The 21,155-nt window shown below is 32.0% G+C and overlaps 1 protein-coding gene across 1 annotated transcript; it reads right to left on the bottom strand.

The window, feature by feature from the left end:
• Positions 1-2,451: 2,451 nt before the first annotated feature.
• LOC119673247 lies at positions 2,452-4,750 on the bottom strand. The gene is made up of 2 exons (XM_038084490.1): positions 2,619-4,750; positions 2,452-2,559 (listed from the first exon to the last, which is right to left on the bottom strand). Exon 1 carries the CDS (start codon positions 4,570-4,572, stop codon positions 2,827-2,829), a length of 1,746 nt encoding a protein of 581 aa, XP_037940418.1. The 5' UTR covers positions 4,573-4,750; the 3' UTR covers positions 2,452-2,559; positions 2,619-2,826.
• Positions 4,751-21,155: the final 16,405 nt, after the last annotated feature.

The following is a 21,155-nucleotide window of genomic DNA, read 5'->3' as shown; positions in this document are numbered from 1 at the left end:
AAATACAAAAAATTAATTACTATTTACATATAAACTATTACATTATATATATATCTCAATATATTTAACTGCAGGTAGTTAAAAAAAACTATCAAGTTAGAAATATATGTATATATAAATATATATTTTTTAATATAATTAAAATCTTTATAATGCTTTTAAACACATAAATAGAGCAATGCTTCCTTAGACACTTTTCTCCATTGAAGTCCTCTCCCATCTCTATTTTGAAATATTACTGGAAGTGTTTTAAAATTAGTGTAGAAGTTAGATCATATTTTCTTGGAGTGTTTTCCCAATAAGCAACCTGATGAAGCTAATCTTATTGCTTATTTATGCGCTGAGGTTTGACATTATTACTTCTTGGATCTAAGTGTGTAGATAATTAAAAATGGGGCATCTTCATTACTCTGTGAAGCAGCTGTGTGATGTCAATTTCTAAACATTCGTCTAATAAATAGATCTTAGAAAAAATTGGTTTTAAGCCACAATCTGCAGCTTAAAAAATACGACAGATTTTGTTAGTCGGCGTATCAGTCTAAAGTATAAACTTCATAAACACACGAAAATAACCCTAAATTAACACCTAATGTGTGAATGCATTGCACTCAAAACGTTATACGCACATTTATAATTCTCGTTTGCTTTGTCGTTACGTTCTCATAAAGTATCTGAAGTTCTTAAGAAAAATTGAAGTTTAGTTATTTTAATATAAACGTTTTTTCCTACGTTAATAGAAACTTGCCTTATCGTTACTTCTTTATGGTTGATTTGATACTTTAATCATAATGATTTTTTTATAACGTTAGAAAAATATGTAAATTGTATAAAATTATATACTAGCATGTATCGTATATATGTGAAAGAAAATTAAATCTTCACATTATCAGTATACAGTATATCAGTCAATAGGTTTGTACCTATAAATACATTTAAATTTATAATCATCGTTATGCTTTGCTGCCAAATTGTTTTAAAGGCAATACAGTTAAAATTGTAACGACCCTTTCTCTCAGTCGTTGCCTATTTGCTGAGGTATGCTCAGTCTCACCAAAGTCGTCACAATAAATTTATAGATTGTGACCAAAATATTCAAAGCGCTGTGATTTTATTTCAATTTCTTTATTTACTTAATACTTTATTCAGAGTTCATAAATTTTAAGTATTTATTTAGTATAGTAAAACAAATTAACTTTGTTCCACAGAAAAAAAAAAATAAAATAAATATATATGTATATATATACAAAATTTAAATATGTAGTTTTTTTCAAAAGGATAAAAATTTAATAATTAAATAAAGATATTCTTGGAGAAGTGTCAGTCCTTGAATATTTTTGATAGATCTTCCTTCTTCAAGCCCCTGATTTTGTATTCTTCTGACCTTATTGTTGGTGTGAGACCTCCGGTCGTATTCAAGTACAATTATGCCTTCGTTTGGAGATTTTCGTTATAGTCAGTCTCCTTTGTGTATCACAGAGAATTACTTTGGACACAGTCGACGTGATACCACCTGTCGTGTCTTAATAATTATCTAGTAATTATTCCTTCCGAAAGATATTTTTTTATATAAAATATCCTTATATATTTTGATTTTAGCAATTATTTTGGACACAGTCGACGTTAAACCACCTGTCGTGTCTTAATAATTATTATGTTTTGATTTTGATATTTTTTTCATATAAAATATCCTTATGTATTTTAATTTTATTAACTATTTTGGACCCAGTCGACGTTAAACCACCTGTCGTGTCCTAATAGTTATTATACCTTGATTCGATATTTTTTTCATATAAAATATCCTTATGTATTTTAATTTTATTAACTATTTTGGACCCAGTCGACGTTAAACCACCTGTCGTGTCCTAATAGTTATTATACCTTGATTCGATATTTTTTTCATATAAAATATCCTTATGTATTTTAATTTTATTAACTATTTTGGACCCAGTCGACGTTAAACCACCTGTCGTGTCCTAATAGTTATTATGCCTTTGTGCCTCTAGAGCTTAGTTGACTTGGTCTTCCAAGGTGTATGTGCCTTTGAAATTATAAACCAAAGTGTTCGCATAAGTAAAATGCGCGTCTTATATACACACTCGACCGAGCTTTTGTGTAGCGTATCATTTTATTTACAGCTGATCTCACGTAATTCTTGTTTATTCTTGCCGTTCTGATGTTCTATTTCATGTTTTGTGCGGTACTCAGCTTGGGTATTTATCTTCTCTTTAAGCTTCTCTTACGGCGAATATTTTTGTTGTTTTCTTATGTTAACGCTGCTTTGTTTTGATTCTTACAAAACGTGTTTTAAAACTACATTCGGTCGGTGGTGGTTTTTTTTATTTACTCTTTGTTTGTTACGATAAATAAAATATTAAAAGTGCAAATATTTGATGAATATTTACAACATAAAAACAAGAAATATAATTAACAAATAAATAAGGTGAGTTTATTATTAATTTATTTAATTATATTTTTATATTTCATTTTAATATTATTTCAGCTTAGTTTGAGATGTTATTAAGGCTTGTAAGCGGTTTGGGTTTTGGTAAATGGTTGTGACTAAATATTTTAAATATTAATTAATCTATTTAATTCCAGATATTTGCAACATTTATTACCAGTGAGTCTACTTTTTCCAAGTTTGAACATAACCATATAAAAAGTGTGTCGTTTTATAAAAAACTGTGTTGTGTTGATGTGTTTTAGTTCGTGTTGTTATTGTTTTTAGTGCATGTTTATGTAGCGTTTATGTAGGTGGAAATTTAGTGTAAATTTCCATCCTTACATTTCCCTCCTTCTTCGGGAAAGTTAACTGGATCTGAACCACTACCTGCTTGAGTGATTTCTATTTCGTTTCTTTGAAGATTTAAACACTTTGTAAAACTTGTCTTGATGCGTGTTAATATAGTCGTGATCGCTCTGCTGGAGTTCACCTTGACTTTCCATTTGCTTTTGCTGAGTTCGATTGCTGAAAGAATTCCAACTTCCGAGACATTGTTCTTTTATTTGCATCATAGGGATATTTACTTTTTCTCTCAGTTGAGTAGAATTATCTTTTCCTTGATGTGAAACTCGTTGTGATTCTTGAATGGGACTTGGGGTTTTGTGAGTCATTCGATGTTGTGTAGTTTTATTTTCGATGACTTTAATCTCCTGTTGACATTGATCTGATTGCTTGACGGGCATTTCCTGTCGCGGTATTAGCGACGTCTCTGAGTGTACTTGATCTTGAGGTATGGAAAGTAACGATGTTCTTACTAATTTAGTCGATGGTCTCCTAAGTTGTTCTTCTTGAAGCGGTGGATTTCGTTGTGAATGTGCCTCTTGCACCTGTGTATATTCTTCAGTAGTTGTAACATGTTGGAGTCTTTGTGGTGGTGGTATTTGAAACATCGGTTTATCTTGTATGACTTGGACTAGGTTAATTCTTTCTAGATTTCTTTTGTTTGGCGTCTCGCGTTGCCGTTTTTGCTGTAGTTGTTCGACATGCTGTTGAACTGGTAAAACTCGTTGATCTTGTCTGACTGACTGTTGCTTAGGTATTTCTGGAGTTTTATTGACAGGTTTTGGATTTTGCATTCGCTGTAATTCTTCAATTTGCACTTGTTGTATCTCTTGAATTTGTATGAATTCCTGTTGGTGTAAATCATACACTTCTGGGGTTTCTTTGCTTGGTTCTGGATCTTGCGATGGTACGAGACATTTGCATGACATTTGCTCTAAATAATTTTTACATTGCTTGTGCTGTGTTATTATGCTTGGCTTAGGTAATAATTCTGTTGATGGATTGGTAATTCTAGTTCTTACTGCTGTTGTTTGCTTTGCCGTCGGTCGGTTCTGTTGCTTGTTCAAGATAGGTGGCTCTGATTTATGATGCTGGATAAGTTTATCCCGTATTGGCGTAGTGGGTATGCATCTCATAGTATTTTGTAATGGCATCGTTTCTGAGCACTCCACTACGATGCACCTGCCCATAGTTTCTTTTCGTGTACCGTCCCGATTCACTTTATGCTGTTCTCTGCGAAGCTCTTCGAAGTCATCAGCAAGTATTTTTAATTCTTCTAAGCTGGAAAAATCTCGACGTCTGATAAAGATTCGGTAGTCTGCGCTCATGTTTTGATATATTCGCTCTAATTGCGAATCTGGATTTGTGCAGGCTCGTCGCATAAGATTTTTGATGTTAATTAAATATGTTTTGAAATTCTCATTGGGTTTTTGATGGCGGGATATTACATCATCCTGTAGGTTCTCTAAATATCTAGCAGAAATGAAAAATGATAAGAAATCGTACTTGAAACGTGTCCAAAGTGACCAACGACAATTGTTATTGCGAAACCATTCTAGTGCTTCGCCTTCGAGGAGTAGAGGCATTGTTCGAGGAATTTGATTTACATCGATGTTGTACATGTCTGCTAGTTCCTCTATGTGTTCGATGAAATCTAAGGTGTCCTTGCCACCGTGATATCTGAAGGACCATTTCTCTACGTATTCAATTGTCTGACGATAGGAGCACATTGGAGGATTTATTGAACTTTCTTCAGTCCCTGGTATTCCTCTTGATCCCACCGACATTGTTTCTTCTTACGATTTATGTTGCTATTTTATGTCATCTAGTTTTTTTAGATTTTCTTTGCTTGACTACTATATTTCCATCACTATTTTAACGACCTTTGAATATTTTGGTCCCTGCTCGGGCGCCAACTGTAACGACCCTTTCTCTCAGTCGTTGCCTATTTGCTGAGGTATGCTCAGTCTCACCAAAGTCGTCACAATAAATTTATAGATTGTGACCAAAATATTCAAAGCGCTGTGATTTTATTTCAATTTCTTTATTTACTTAATACTTTATTCAGAGTTCATAAATTTTAAATATTTATTTAGTATAGTAAAACAAATTAACTTTGTTCCACAGAAAAAAAAATAAAATAAATATATATGTATATATATATACAAAATTTAAATATGTAGTTTTTTTTTTTTTAAAAGGATAAAAATTTAATAATAAAATAAAGATATTCTTGGAGAAGTGTCAGTCCTTGAATATCTTTGATAGATCTTCCTTCTTCAAGCCCCTGATTTTGTATTCCTCTGACCTTATTGTTGGTGTGAGACCTCCGGTCGTATTCAAGTACAATTATGCCTTCGTTTGGAGATTTTCGTTATAGTCAGTCTCCTTTGTGTATTACAGAGAATTACTTTGGACACAGTCGACGTGATACCACCTGTCGTGTCTTAATAATTATCTAGTAATTATTCCTTCCGAAAGATATTTTTTTTTTGTTATATAAAATATCCTTATAATTATATAAATTTTTGCAATTATTTTGGACACAGTCGACGTTAAACCACCTGTCGTGTCTTAATAATTATTATACCTTGATTTTGATATTTTTTTCATATAAAATATCCTTATATATTTTGATGTTAGCAATTATTTTGGACACAGTCGACGTTAAACCACCTGTCGTGTCTTAATAATTATTATGTTTTGATTTTGATATTTTTTTCATATAAAATATCCTTATGTATTTTAATTTTATTAACTATTTTGGACCCAGTCGACGTTAAACCACCTGTCGTGTCCTAATAGTTATTATACCTTGATTCGATATTTTTTCATATAAAATATCCTTATGTATTTTAATTTTATTAACTATTTTGGACCCAGTCGACGTTAAACCACCTGTCGTGTCCTAATAGTTATTATGCCTTTGTGCCTCTAGAGCTTAGTTGACTTGGTCTTCCAAGGTGTATGTGCCTTTGAAATTATAAACCAAAGTGTTCGCATAAATAAAATGCGCGTCTTATATACACACTCGACCGAGCTTTTGTGTAGCGTATCATTTTATTTACAGCTGATCTCACGTAATTCTTGTTTATTCTTGCCGTTCTGATGTTCTATTTCATGTTTTGTGCGGTACTCAGCTTGGGTATTTATCTTCTCTTTAAGCTTCTCTTACGGCGAATATTTTTGTTGTTTTCTTATGTTAACGCTGCTTTGTTTTGATTCTTACAAAACGTGTTTTAAAACTACATTCGGTCGGTGGTGGTTTTTTTTATTTACTCTTTGTTTGTTACGATAAATAAAATATTAAAAGTGCAAATATTTGATGAATATTTACAACATAAAAACAAGAAATATAATTAACAAATAAATAAGGTGAGTTTATTATTAATTTATTTAATTATATTTTTATATTTCATTTTAATATTATTTCAGCTTAGTTTGAGATGTTATTAAGGCTTGTAAGCGGTTTGGGTTTTGGTAAATGGTTGTGACTAAATATTTTAAATATTAATTAATCTATTTAATTCCAGATATTTGCAACATTTATTACCAGTGAGTCTACTTTTTCCAAGTTTGAACATAACCATATAAAAAGTGTGTCGTTTTATAAAAAACTGTCTTGTGTTGATGTGTTTTAGTTCGTGTTGTTATTGTTTTTAGTGCATGTTTATGTAGCGTTTATGTAGGTGGAAATTTAGTGTAAATTTCCATCCTTACAAAATAGAGTTGGTTATTTTAATAATGATGTTTAAATTTGTTTGAATTGAGTAGTAATTCATTCAAGTTTAGTGAATAAAGGAACATAAATACTATAAGAATTCAATATTAATTTTAACTTGTACATGTATAACCAATCGCTATAATAATTTTATTTATTAATTTATTTATAATTTATTACAAAACTATATGAATTGTAGCAAGTGTATTATATATATATTTGCGTATATCGTATATGTGTGTAAACTTAGTCAATGTTTTAGGCGCGTTTGAAGGAAAAAATCCCGAAACAACGGTCATATATGCCGTGTTACAGTCGTTGGCTACCGTGGCCAATTGCACGAATCTCATTTCGAATTATACTACATTGATGAATAAAGTCAAAATTAATTTTGATACATTTGTTACTAATTATGTTATAAATGAGAATGTTTTATAAACTTTGGTATACATTTACCACCGGTGCATATGGTATTCTAATCTGTGGTATCTGTAAAGTCGATATCCACTGATATTATTTATTTTTTATCTTAATACCTTTAGAGCTACAGTGATCAATAATATCGTCATCTGTAGGAAAGCTCAATAATATCGTCATCTGTTGGAAAGCTTGAAGCTCAATATAATCGTTAAGAGTACCATTGGAAGTTAGTTTATTTACTTTAAACCACACTGCCACCGACTGGCATTTGTACAAAGAAGCAACATAAGAAAGAAAAAATTAAACATTTGGTTTGGAAAAAAGAACTTCCTCTAACACCAAAATGCATTCATACTTAAAAGAAAAATTCGACTTAAAGAATGCAGTTTTCCCATATTCCTATTGGCACGGAACAAAATTTTTGTTCGAGATATAGAGAAATTCGAGTTATAGAAGTTCGAGTTAAGGAAGTAGAATTGTATGTAATTTGCTCTCTAAAATCTTGGTGCATTGTTTTTGGTTCGAGTTATAGAAAATTCGAGTTATAGAAGTTCGAGTTATGGAAGTTTGACTGCAATTATATAAGTCTAACCATATGGTGGCGTATAGTATAAGACGGTTTCTAGCAAATTTCTTTAAAAATAACTATATCTATCCTTAAGAATTATTAAAATGAATAAACTTAGGGCCAGTTTCACTTAAGAGTCACATAAGTAACTTAAATGTCCCTTAAGTAACTTAAGAGTCAAAACTTAATACTTAATTTAATTTTGAAGCCTAAGTTATGCTTATGTCAATAACTTTGCTGACTTGATTTATATTTAAGTGGCTTTTGAGACACATGTTACGGCTGTGATATCGGCCCTTAAAGTTCAGTTTATACCGCACTCTAACAGTTATCCTGACAGACACCTTTTCAGCTTTCCCGTTTATATGTATGTATTTCTGGCTTACTTTGTCGCTGGCTTACAAGGGTTGTCTCGAAACTTGCAACTGAACATAATTTGCCTTTGGCTACTTAAACATTAAAAAAAACAGAAACGATAAAAAAATAAGATTTAAAAAAAAAGAGATTATAAAAATATAAACAAAATGTTTTCCACATATGAATTCTTTGCAACACTTGCTACAACAACAAAAATTTTAATGCGGATTCCTGCTTTATTTTACGAATGCAGACATTTAAAATGCAAAAAAATTACAAAAACAAAAAAGCAAAATAAGCAACAACAATAATACTAAGTAGAATATGAGCACAGCAGCAACCACTGTGCTTAGTGGTCTCCCAAATAAGGTTCGTTAGAGGAAGAGAAAGCGAGAAAAAAAAACACTACTGCCACAGCCAAACGACAGGACAGTTGAAGTCAGACAGAGTTGCACGTATTTGATTAACATAATAAATGTACATGTGTGTGTGTGTGTAAGTAATGTTTCTTACTTTTTTTCTATGTTTTTTCAACAATTTGTGTTACTAATTTGTGTTTTAATTTTTTTCACTTACATTTATATTCGTTTGTTGGTTTAAACAAATTGACGATCAAAGAAACATACGATTTCATAGCATATTTAATGCTGTAGTCACAGAGTAAAACACTAACATTTTCATTTACATGTAAAAATCTCTATCCATAAATATGTGTAATTATATATTTGTGTTTGTGTTTGTATGCAAATGTCCGTTTATTTGTACATGTATGTGTGTCTGTGTCATTTGTGGCGCGTAAAATATAAAATAATATTTTTGAAATGCCAGACAACGAGGAAAATGCAGACGCAAGTCCATAACAACAACAACAACAACAGCTACAAGAACAAACATAATAATACGACGAAACAACAACATTCGAGCAACATCAGACATCAACCATCAACCACCAACCATCATATAATGCATAACACTCACTTACCCATACACATATACACATTCATATAACAAAAAAACATACATACGTGTGTGCATGCTTCTCCTGTTTTGTTGAATATTGGAATATTTTTCAAGGTCACGCACAGAACTTTAGAGTGGTGTTCGGTTTCAATGCGTCGTCTCACAGTGCGTTTTGCTTGTGTCTGTCTGGCTAACACATCAAATTGGTTGCCTTATTGCATTGCGTTGCGTTGCCTTATTCCACAGTCGCATTTCGCTCCAAATACTCTGAGCTTAATTCACGTAGTTTGATGCTTAATATTATTTTATAGACAGTCAGAACAGTCAAGCAGTCAAGCTCGCCGGCATGCGGGGAAGCAGGGAAGCAGTTAGTTTCACAAGTGCACGGCTGCTGGTAGTGTTGTGTTAATGGGCTTTAATGAGCTTTGAACGTAATACCAGACAATAGACAGCCAGCCAGCCAGCCCATAGCATGCAAGGTCAAGAGTTTGGGTGCTTAGACGCATTAAAGATACACGCACATTTGCAATGTTGAAGTAAATTGAAAAATTTTCAATTTAAAGGTGTCTCTCGAGGGGCATTTGCACTTTTACTATTGATTTATATTGTTTTTTTTTTTGCCAGTATGATGTCCTTGGTCCGCAAAACACACTGCAAAAAATTATTTGAATTTTTTATGAGAATTGGTTTTTATAACAAAAAATTATATAGAAAAATGAGAATTCAATTGGTTTGCATAGCAGTCATCGAAGGAGCTAAACCTTTAGCATAATAGCTTACAATTCTTCCACCTACTGACGCCTACTCTACATAATCAATTATTGAAGAATTTTGCACCTAATGATTTCTTCTTGTTCCCAAATATCAAGAAAAAATGCGTGGCAAGCGTTTTTCTACGCCCCAACAAACCGTTGAGACATTCAAAACCCTGATTTTGGAAATACCAACGTAAGAGTGGTAAAACTCTTTCGAAATTTGCTTCAATTGAATGCAACAATGTGTTTTCATTGTTATGCGCAAATCTTAAAAGGGAGCCGTCGTATGGGACTGTCCGCGTATCTGTGAGTAAACATGGAGGTTGTTTCTAACAAATGAGAAAGTAATATGCCGATGTTAGTAGTTGATATTAAAAATGTTTAATACCTCATCGAATATTGCTATACTCTCGGTAAAGAAATTTTTATGTAAACTTCCTATCTTAAGGTACCAAGGTTTTTTCGGTATCGTTTTGAAAGCCTAAAACTGGCATTTTCAAATTGTTCTCTGACAAATTGTATTTATGTATTTATTTATGTTTGTATTAAGATGTAATACTTGGTAGATGAAATACATACGTATATTAATATCTGTACCTATTATACTCCTTATATTATATTATAATGTGGAATATAGTACATTCTACTTCCGATTCTATATATCGCAATAGACATATTGGGAATTTCGGCAAAGAACGACAATATTGCAAGAACAATATATATTGTAGATCTGATTAAGCCTTTTATATTAAAATTAAGTATAACTGAATCTTACAAATGCCGAAGTCAACACCAATCTTAATTTTTTATAACTGAAAGTCATTTAACATTTAATCAGTTATTGAGAGAGTACTTTTAAATTCCATTTTTGTAAAAGACAGTGCTTTGTTATTGTATATCTTCAACATAAAATTGTTTCTAATATTAATTTTTTCTTGCCAAAAGTAACGCGTCTTAATGACGAAAAGAAATCATTAGACGAATTCGAATAGCAAAGAAAAGACAAGAACAAAAATTTAGTTAATTTATTAAAATTTGACTTACTATACAACGCTGTTTCGAATATTGCCACGTTTTCATCATCACTGGTCTTAGGAAATAGTCGAATTTCTGTTCAATTAGTTTATAGTACCTACGTTTATAATTTGTTTGGACTGCAAGTGCCAGGTTTAGAACTCGTGACTGTAAAATTAAAAGCGATGACTGATCGTGTTTTCCTACAAGTAGCCAAGACTGCACAAACTTTCAATGCTCAAGTTCCAGGTTTTTTTCTCAGCTTTTACTTTTTAAGTGACACTATCGAAAGCACTTGTCATGATTTTAAATTAGAACGAGCTTATAGACTACTATAAAATTGTTTTATTTGTTTTTTAGTTTTTAAGCTTCAAAACCAAAAAAAAAGTAATTAAAGTAATTACGCGGCATAGCTTTTACTTGGTACACGTTGCCTACGCAAAGCGACCATACATCTTTCGAAAAATTGTTCTGTTAAATTAGACGCATTCTCATTACTGTTGGTTTTGTGCTTATACAATACTGCAGGATAGACATGACAAATGCTTTGGAGAGCGTGGTTTGTTTGTCGAATGAGGTTTTTATTTCTGAATTGCTTATTTAGCCTGCAATAATATTTATTTGCAAGAGCGATTCTTCGGTGAATTTCTAGACTGATGTCAGTTTTGGTGTTTATGATGGTTCCTAAATATACAATGACTTCCACAACGTCGAACTTATAGTTGTCAACAGTAACGTATGTCTTAAAACGCTCAATAAAACTGTTTGTTGATAGAGATTACTTTCTTTCTTTCTTGCTTGCTTGCTTATTTGGCCATAACGAACCGTTACCGGCTTTCGGACTGACGCGGCATGTCTCTCCAGGCGCCTCTGCTCCATGCGTGCCTTTTCCAGTCTAGTACATCAAGTCGTAAATTAAAAAAAGAAATCAGTTCCTTAAATTTACTTTCTCAATTTATGCCGTATATAGTATGTAGAGAACTATTCTACTTTATTTAACTCAAAGAACAATACCATACCATAACAATACCATGGTTATGTTATAACGGCGATCCTGAGAATCCACTTAAATATTTTGACTCATTGTGTTGCTATATTAGGAGTATTGAACCAGATTTGCTCAATTTAAACCTCTAATGGTATCACATATACTATTAGAAGTTTAAAAACCTAATTTAAACCTTTGGTATGATAAAAAATGCTTTCTAGGGAGATCAAGTTCCTTAAAAAAAGGAAGTTGTTCCGACAGCAATAGCTAATTGGGTGATTCAACCTTTTACCATGGTTCCCTAATCTGCTATAAGACTGTTTGCTGTTTTTAGGGAGAATCTTAATGAGAATGCTGGATTTTTTCTTAAAAGTACAATATGTCATATACTATACGCTATAATTTCTCAACTAATATCAATCACATTAGAAAATAAATATAATATTCTTAATAGTTTGTTACTAATGTATTTTCTCTCAGTTGTTCTGAAAGGGGTTAAGACTTATTCACACGCTTAACATAAAATCCAAATTAGTCTTGTTAACTAATTTTAAAGCAAGTTTTTTTGTTGGAGACTACAATTGAGTTTTGCTTACAGAATTGTTGTTGAAAAAATTATTTTGTGAGAGACAATAAAAAGGCAACGGCAGACCAGAAAAAAATGCTTGCTCCTTATTTATTTGCTTAATTTTATTTAACGCCAAATCATAAAAATAACAATAACACGTTTATCCAGACACAAACACACACACACACATACTCGAAATGTATTGAGTGCAATTTTAGTATTTGCTTTCAACTTGAATTTTATGTGCAATGCAACGCCCTTGCAACTCTGTCAAATCGGTGAACTGTATAAAAAATAAATAATAATGGGAATATTAAAAACAAAAAAAAATAAAAAAAATAAATAAATAAAGTATTAGTAATAATAATAACAACAACAGAAAACAACAGCGGCCAGTAACGGCCACGACCACGACCACGGCAATGAGAGCGACAACAACAGTAACACCAACACTAACACCGACACTAACACTAACACCAACACCATCGCTAGCAGCAACGAAGCAGCAATAGTACCATAATAGCGGCACAGTGTGATATGCGGGTCAGACGACGGCTTATCGTAATTTTATGCACAGACAGCGTGCAATGTTCGTCCTCTACCGCTCTACTCCTCTACTCCGCTGTACTGTAATCGTCAGAGCATAGTCTGTAAAAGTTTTTTGTTTGCTCATTTAACTTCGTCTGCATGCCAAGTTACCAATTTACTAGCTTCGGCTTAACTCTAGCTTTTACCTACCGACTTGTCTGCTTGTACCAACGTACTGCAACAGGCGCAGGAAAGCACCATGAGATTGTCTCGTCAAATTTTGATAGGCTGACTGTTGTTTAAGCCAAACAACAACAAAAAAAACAAAAAAAACAAAAAAGCACAAAAAAATAAACACAAAATAAAATGCAACGCACGTCTCGACATTATTTTTTAGAGTGCAACAATAATATAACAAAAAAAAAACAAATATAATGAAAAAGACAACAACACGATTTTAACCCTAGCTTTTTTAACTTAAAATCAAGTAAGGAAAAACACGGCAATAAAAACAAATGCACACAAACAAACAAATATGAGAAAAAGCACAAAATCAAGATTTTCGGTGGGACACAATAATTGTAATTATGCAAAGCAAATGCTTTGGCAGTTGTTGTTGCGTTGTTGTTATCGTTGTTGTTATCGTTGTTGTTGTTGGTGCTTTGGCAAATGCAAGCTTGAAGCTTTTAGGAAGTGGGTGAATGGTAAGTGTAGCGCATAAAATGCGCATATGAAAGGCTTCATATTGAAATGTGAAGTATAAATGAAGCAACAGAAGACCAGAAGACAAATGCAAAAATTGCAAGTGGATTTTTATTTAAAAAAGATTTTTTATTTAAATTTTATTATTTCTTTTTAAATTTTATAATTTTTTTTAAAATTTCATTTTTTTTGTCGTATATAAGTTCAAGTCAAAGTCTGTTACTTAAATGAATTTAAAGTTTCTGTGCGATTCCGTTGCAGAAGTCAAAATTGTAGAAGTTACAATAATCAGCAGCGAACATAAGACACGACCAAGGATACTGTATGCTGAATGCTGGATGCTGGATGCTTGAGTGGAATGTCTTGTCTCAAGTTGATTGATGCTGTCTGACAGACAACGGACAGTACCTACGAATTAACTGCAACAAAACGAAAACCTACTGACAGTTGAGGTTAAGCGAAGCGTGGTTTTATTACTGAAATAAATGCTGAAAATAAATAAAACAATATTACTTTTTTTTTTATTTTTGTAGTTAATTTAAAGGGAGACACCAACCACATCACTTGCAGCTGACAAGATCGCACGAATTAAAAATACAAAGTTGTTTAATCTGCAGCAAGTCAATCTGCATTTCACATAAACAACGGCTTAAGTGACGATAAAAAAATAAGTTGCCGCTTTAAATAGTTGAAGAGAAGAGACATTGTTGTACAACGACCATAAATAATATAACAGTTCATATATATATTTAATGAAGCATAATATGTACCAACAGAAGTATAATAATTTACAATTCAAGACGGTTTTAGGTTCCAATATAGAACTTTCTCAAGCTGGACTTATTCCCTATACTGTAAAAAGTTTTTATGGTTTAATCGTTATTCATCCAATGGAAGATAATTTCTTGAAAGATAATTTCTCGGTTCAAGAAATAAGAAACATTTTGGTATTAACCAAAATGGTCGATTTTAAATACAGTTAAACTTCCATAACTCGAACTTCTATAATTCGAACCAAAAACAGTGTTTTAGAGAGCAAATTACATAAAATCCTTCTTCCATAACTTGAACTTTTATAACTCGAATTTCTCTACAACTCGAACACAAACTTTGTTCCGTACCGATAGGAATATGGGAAAGTGCATTCTATTAGTCGAATTTTTGTTTTAAGTATAAATGGATTTCGGTGTTAGGGTAAGTCCCTTTTTCCAAACCAAATGTTTAATTTTTTCTTTCTTATGATGCTTCTTTGTACAAATGCCAGTCGGTGGCAGCGTGGTTTAAAGTAAATAAACTAACTTCCAATGGTACTCTTAACGATTATATTGAGCTTCAAGCATTCCAACAGATGACGATATTATTGAGCTTTCCTACAGATGACTGGATATTTCCTTCCTAAATCACTGGATCCAATTCTAAGCGCAACGGAAAATGACGATGAGGTTTCGGTGGATGTAATTGTTCATCAGCCTTCCAAGAATAAAATAGAAGACTCATTCAAAATTCAAAATTTATATTTGCATTGAATAATATTACAACTGATGATTACTATAAAAGTATAGATAAAGTGGAATCTCTTTTTAGTGAAAATAAGAAAAAAATAAAAGTCCCAAACCCTGATTTCTGAATATTATACTTCACTATAACTTCTGTGCTTTATTTGATTGCAAATAAATAAATATCTCAAAATGTAAATCGAGTTTTTTTCAAAAATAAAAAAATTATTCAAAAATTCTCTAACTCGAAGTCTCCATAAGTCGAACGTTTTCTTTACAAAATTGGACTTCGACTTATGGAAGTTTGACTTTATTTATTCAGGTACAGTAGTATTCTTCAATCAATAGTTTATCTGAATACTTTATAATTAAAAGGCCCACAATTTATTTCGTATGAAAAGTAACCGGAATTAATTATTTGAAAAATGCACAAAATATGCTATTAAAATTTTTTTTCTGTAAATTGGCAGCACTGTTGCGTGTTACAATGCTAAGTTTGAGCATAATCTGTATTCTAGTGCAAAATATATTGTATTTTAGCCTTTGAGAATATTATTTTCAAGAAACTGAATTATTTAAAAAATTTGCATAAAATATACAATTAGAATTTTTTTCTGTAAGTTGGTAGCACTACTCTATGCTACAATCTAGAATTTGAGTATTATCTGTTCCCTAGAACAGAGTTTCTTAACTTCCGGTACGTAAAATATTGTATTTTAGCCATTAAGAATATTAATTTTAATTCGTGTTGCAAGGTGCGTCGTTTTAAATTGAATTTACTTCAAAATAAGAGTCTGGTTTAGGAAACAAAAAAAAATCTTATTAAGGGGGTCCATTTTATCTGGGTGCACAAAAGTTTGAATAAATTTTGTGTAAAATGTATCCGGAATTTATTTTTTGAAAAGCTCGTACAAGATATCAAAGATTTTTGAAAAAGCGTTTTACAGGGTGTGTTCGTTTAAATTGGTTTCACTTCCAAAGATGGTCTCGGTCGTTATTTTCAACATTTATCCAAGTAAAAAAGAATGTAAATAAATTTTGAGTACAATGTAAACGAAATTTATTATTTGAAAACCACGTGAAAGATATCGTAAAAATTCCTTCTCTGAAAGTTGACAGCTCTCTATTGTGTTGCTATGTAAAATTTGAGCACGATCTATTTTCTAATACTCTATTCTCTAATTCTTTAATATTTCGTCGTTGTCTATGTATAAACACACATCAATCCTGAGACATCACAATGGGTCATTATTAAAGTTCAAGTGAACTTCCTTGGGTATAAAGCACCTACTCAAACTTAACCTAACCTATTCTGTAATGCGGAGTTTCTTAATAGTAATTGGTTTCACTTTGCATTCCTATCTCATTCTATTGCATTCTTTTTAAGCATAGATGATGATTAAAGAGCAGAATTCCATTACATACATAAAATGGGCTATTAGGAATGCGATTTTGTTTGTTTTAGTCAAAAGGAAAAATGATTATCTTATAATTTAATGACATTTTATATATATCTGTCAATAATAGTCATTTATAATGGACTCTCATATATGGATTATATTTTATGAGATGTACTGTGTTCATTTTCGCATAATTATATACCTTTTTTGCATTGTAGGGACATAATGGTCATATATTGTAAACAGTACAGGGAATATTTCATCGACACCATTACAACATTGCAACAATCAACTGAAATATTTTTGACATTTTCGTTAATATGGTAGAAAAAAAAAGGCGACTTCAGAAAGGTTTTTAGTTTCTATATAGTTAACGCTTAATTCTTTTATCCAAAAATAAAAAAAGCGTAATAATTGAGAAACTAATCTGCCAAAAATACGCTTTGTATCTATCATGCCGAATGTCAGCAAAAGAAAGCATAACAAACTTAAATTTAATCATTGGACTTGGCTTAATTTAAGTGGTTTTTATAAATGTATTCATAGGTATGAAATTTTTCCAATAAAAACAAAAAATCGAAAAGAAATGAAGGCTATTCCAATATCATCAGCAGCACAATTCACACTTAAATCTTTCGCACAGTTTCCATTCACAAAAAATGAAATCGGTTTTTTGTCCTCCATTTGAAAACTACAGAAACTTATTTTCCAATTCATACATTCACATCTTCAAACACCACAACAAAAACGGATGAAATTCAATTTCAGAACCTAGTGGAGTGCAACAGACATTCCGATTTTGTAACAACAAAAAAGGTTGAAATTTATAACACGGAGTCACGTAGAACTGAAGAGAACCAAGCAAACTTCAATTGTGTTCTAATTTTTTCCTCCTTTTTACTGTATCCCATAACAGTCTCGACATTTAAGGACTAATAAAAGAGCGAAAAAAAAATCAGAAACTGATGAAAAAAGCCAAACTGAAGCAATTGTTTGGTCTACACGTGTGTAAAGTCTATGGTGTCTGGATTTGTCTGTATTCACGAGGCCTGCATGAAGCCTGTATGAGGACTGCAAGAGGATTGCATGAGAATTGCATGCGGATTGCATGTAGGAACAACAACGCATATGCAACAATCAATGGCGAAAATGTCTGAAGTACAAGGAACGTCACATCGATGCAGAAGAGCCAGTTGGCAGAGGGACAGAGATGCAATAGTATTTGTTGCATAGGTAAACTATGCAAGTCACAATTTTTTCCTCATGTCTTTTTCATATAAGCTGTATGTACGTACATCGTAAGCTTATGTTTATGTGTGCATGGTAAGCGCTTGTTTATATGTGCATCATGAGCGCTTGTTTATATGTGCATATGCACTCCCTCTAATCTTTTGTTTGGAAATATTTTGCATACCAAACAAACAAGAACAAATATAGTTGAAAGAAAAAAAGATTTGTAAATATGTAAAATGAAGTATGTAAGCGGAGTGGTGTGCGTTTAGAATATAGCAAATTTTTGCAACATCAGCACGCAGCGATCCCAAGTCACTAAAACATGAACGCATAAGATTGCATATAAGCGCACTGGCAACAATAAAGGCAAATTCCCGTATACTTTTTTAAGGACAAAGCAGGGAGTTTGCATAACTAACGAGCATTGGGAAGGCAGCAATCGCTGCGAAACAATAGCTGCGGTGGTGGCGATGTTGTTGAAAATATTCTTGCAGTTGTTGGTGGTAAAAAAACCATAGCAAAAAATATCGCAGACGTCAACAACGTCTGGTTTCATTTTCATTTTTTATACAAAATACAACTTTTTTCCTACTAAGCAACCAACGTATAAACTGAACCAAGTCGAACCGAGTCGAACTGAACTGAACTAAACTGCACAGGCTGAATGAGTGAAGGCCGTCTGCAGTCAAAATTAAAGGGGAGTTCGTAAAGATTATGTCTGACTACGCAAGCAGTTGCCCAATACTTGACACATACCGACAACCAACAACCAACAACCAACAGCACGGCATTGTGAACATTTTGAGCCAGCATCATAAATCATATCTCAACTAAATTGCAGCAACACTTGTCTATTAACCGCAAAATACGAATTCAATTGAAATTCACAACAAAAACTTTATTATTCAATCAGTTTGGTCTAGAAGGTGTAGGAGACGGCAGAGACCGGGGAGACTTGAGAGTCATATCGAAGTAGTTCATACTTTTTAGTTTCAGCATCGAAGGGAAAATTTCCTAAAATCAAATTGGTTTTTGTTTGTGTTTATTAATCGATTTCTTGGACTTCATAAATATTTTATAAGATTGAGTGGTGTAGATTTTTGTAGTCGAAAGAGTTTCTCCAGCATATTGTGGTCTAGGAGTTATGTATTAAAAAAATTGTTTTAGATTATTGATTCTAGAAATGGGTAAATATAGGACTAATGTCTGGAATATTGTGTAAAATGTTTTTAATATTCTAGGCGTAGAGTATGTGAAGAAATGCATGTTACGTGTTAGTTTACCTAAGTCGTGGTTTGTAAATTATTCTACTTACTTTTCCAACATTTTTCTAACACGTTCAACAATATTGAATATGATTTTACTCTAGTTGTAGAGATAATCTAAATAATCTGAAGTTTGTAAATCCCATTATTTACCCCTCCAACTCCCAGTGTTACACGTGAGTTTACTCCAGTTATAGAGATAACTTAAATAATCCGAAGTTTGTCAATCCTACTACTTACTTTTCCAACACCTAATATTGGATGTGACTTCATTCCAGTTATATAGATAACTTAAGTAACTCGATGTTTGCAAATCCCGATATTTACTCTTCCAACTATCGCTGTTGGACGTGACTTTACTCCAGTTATAGAGATAAACTAAATAACCCGAAGTTTATAAATTTTACTACTTACCTCTCCAACTCTCAGTGTTAGACGTGACTTTACTCCAGTTATAGAGAAAACCTAAGTAAGTCGAAGTTTGCAGATCCTATTGCTTACTCTTCCAACTCTCCTCGTTGGACGTGATTTTACTCTAATTATTTAAATCCAGTTATAAAATTTTAGTATCACTGCTTCCGGCCACAAAAGTATTTAAAGAAAATTATTGCCAAATTAGTTAATCAAGAGAAGTCGATGTTTCTTAACCTTACTTTTTTAACACTGAATTTTAAATGCCTTGACTTCATACATGGAAAGAAATGGCAGGTGACTGCAAAGTATTTTTTTAAAAAGCACAGACTATATGAATAAAAAACAGTTATGTTTTATTAAACAAAAAGTGTATTCAGTAATAAAAAGAACTATTGTAAAGGAATATCTAAAACCAGTTCATAAATAAATCTGAACATATCAGCAAGTATATGGATAATTGCTTATGACCGGGGCTCGGCAATGGTGAACAAAATTACAACTATCTTTTAAACAAATATTCTCTCCATAGACTGTTATGTTCACTTAATACTTGCCCGTAACTATCGAAACCATTTTTGCTGATAGCCCGGCAGAAATTAAAGTTCCGGTTTTATTTCTGGAAATATCAAACTTAAACCATTTAAGGAAGTTTTCCGGCACTGATGCATAAATAAAAGAAAAGTTTAGGCGGCCATCTTATATCGAATGAAGAAATATTTAATTTAACAAGGAAATCGGATTTAAAAAAACACTCTAAACCATAATCTTAATCTAACTTCAAATCATTTATAAATGATATCGAACAGAAACTAATTGAATCTTAGAGAGGCATTCGAAAGAAGCATTATTGGTTAAAATACTTAACCTCTTTCTAAAACAAAAGGAATGACGAGGATTTCTGTCTGATTTAGAAAGGTAGACATCCAATTACTTAAATTACCCATATATTTTCGATCTTTTAACCCTATATGTACTTTAACCTAATATGTCAAACCTTATAGTTTATATGTCCAACGAATGCTCTCTTCGTTAGTGCACGTCATACAATCTCCAATCAACCAAGTGGTAGCACTCCTCAAGGCTTTAGAGATCAGAATACTTAACCTTTTTTCAAATAAAAGCATCATGAGGTGTTTCTGGTTAATTGAAAAATGTAGATGTTTTATTAGCTACATATATATTTTCGATTTTCTACATAATATTAAATAGACGAGATATACTCGTTCTTCCGGTTGACTTAACCTATATTTTTTAATCGATACGGTTATATTATTTATTATATATTAGATTATTTATATTATTTTATTATTTGTATTATTATTGATATTAAAAGGCTCTTATAAAATAAATTTATTATTTTACTTTTTATTGGTTTCTTAGTATTAGTTTATTTATTAGGTGATACTACTTGACACTGGTGCCCTATACTCCACTAGAGGAAACGGATTTTTTTCAGTCGTGATTATTTTATAGGAATACTTACACATATAACAATTAATACTATAAAATAAAATTCCAAACTATCAGTAAAGGTACAACTTTCCCTTAAATATATCAAGTGACATTACATTCAACAAATATCACTTAAAATGTGAAGTTACATACATTCATCGTAAATATACATCATTTCGTTAGATCTGTAGCATCCATATATCTTCCATGTGAAATGAAATTTTTAACTTAAGTACTTTCGCAATGTTCGCCAACACAAATGCCAGAATCCATTGCCAAATCATGCCGCCAGTTACTTTTAATATTAGAGATATCTTAACTACTCTGTAACCACGAAGATGTCCTACACCTCAACTCTAATAACGAAATCGTGTTGGGAACATTCATTTCCATAGCGAAGCGATAATAAAGCCGACATTTAGCTTGTCTGCAACGGCGATTGTTGTCAGCAGCAGCGGAATCCGTGTCTACAATGTTCGCGTTGTTAGGTCGTGAGTGTCATAAGTAGGTTGACAGTTGGTTGCTAGTC

Source organism: Teleopsis dalmanni, chromosome 1 (genome assembly GCF_002237135.1).
Source record: "Teleopsis dalmanni isolate 2A chromosome 1, ASM223713v2, whole genome shotgun sequence".
Classification (NCBI taxonomy): domain Eukaryota; kingdom Metazoa; phylum Arthropoda; class Insecta; order Diptera; family Diopsidae; genus Teleopsis; species Teleopsis dalmanni.
Note: the sequence above shows the minus strand (reverse complement) of the source record. Positions and strands in the feature narration are given on the sequence as shown.

Excerpts from the sequence above, each read along its gene's own strand:
- LOC119673247 (XM_038084490.1), bottom strand. The coding sequence starts at position 4,572 with ATGTCGGTGGGATCAAGAGGAATACCAGGGACTGAAGAAAGTTCAATA.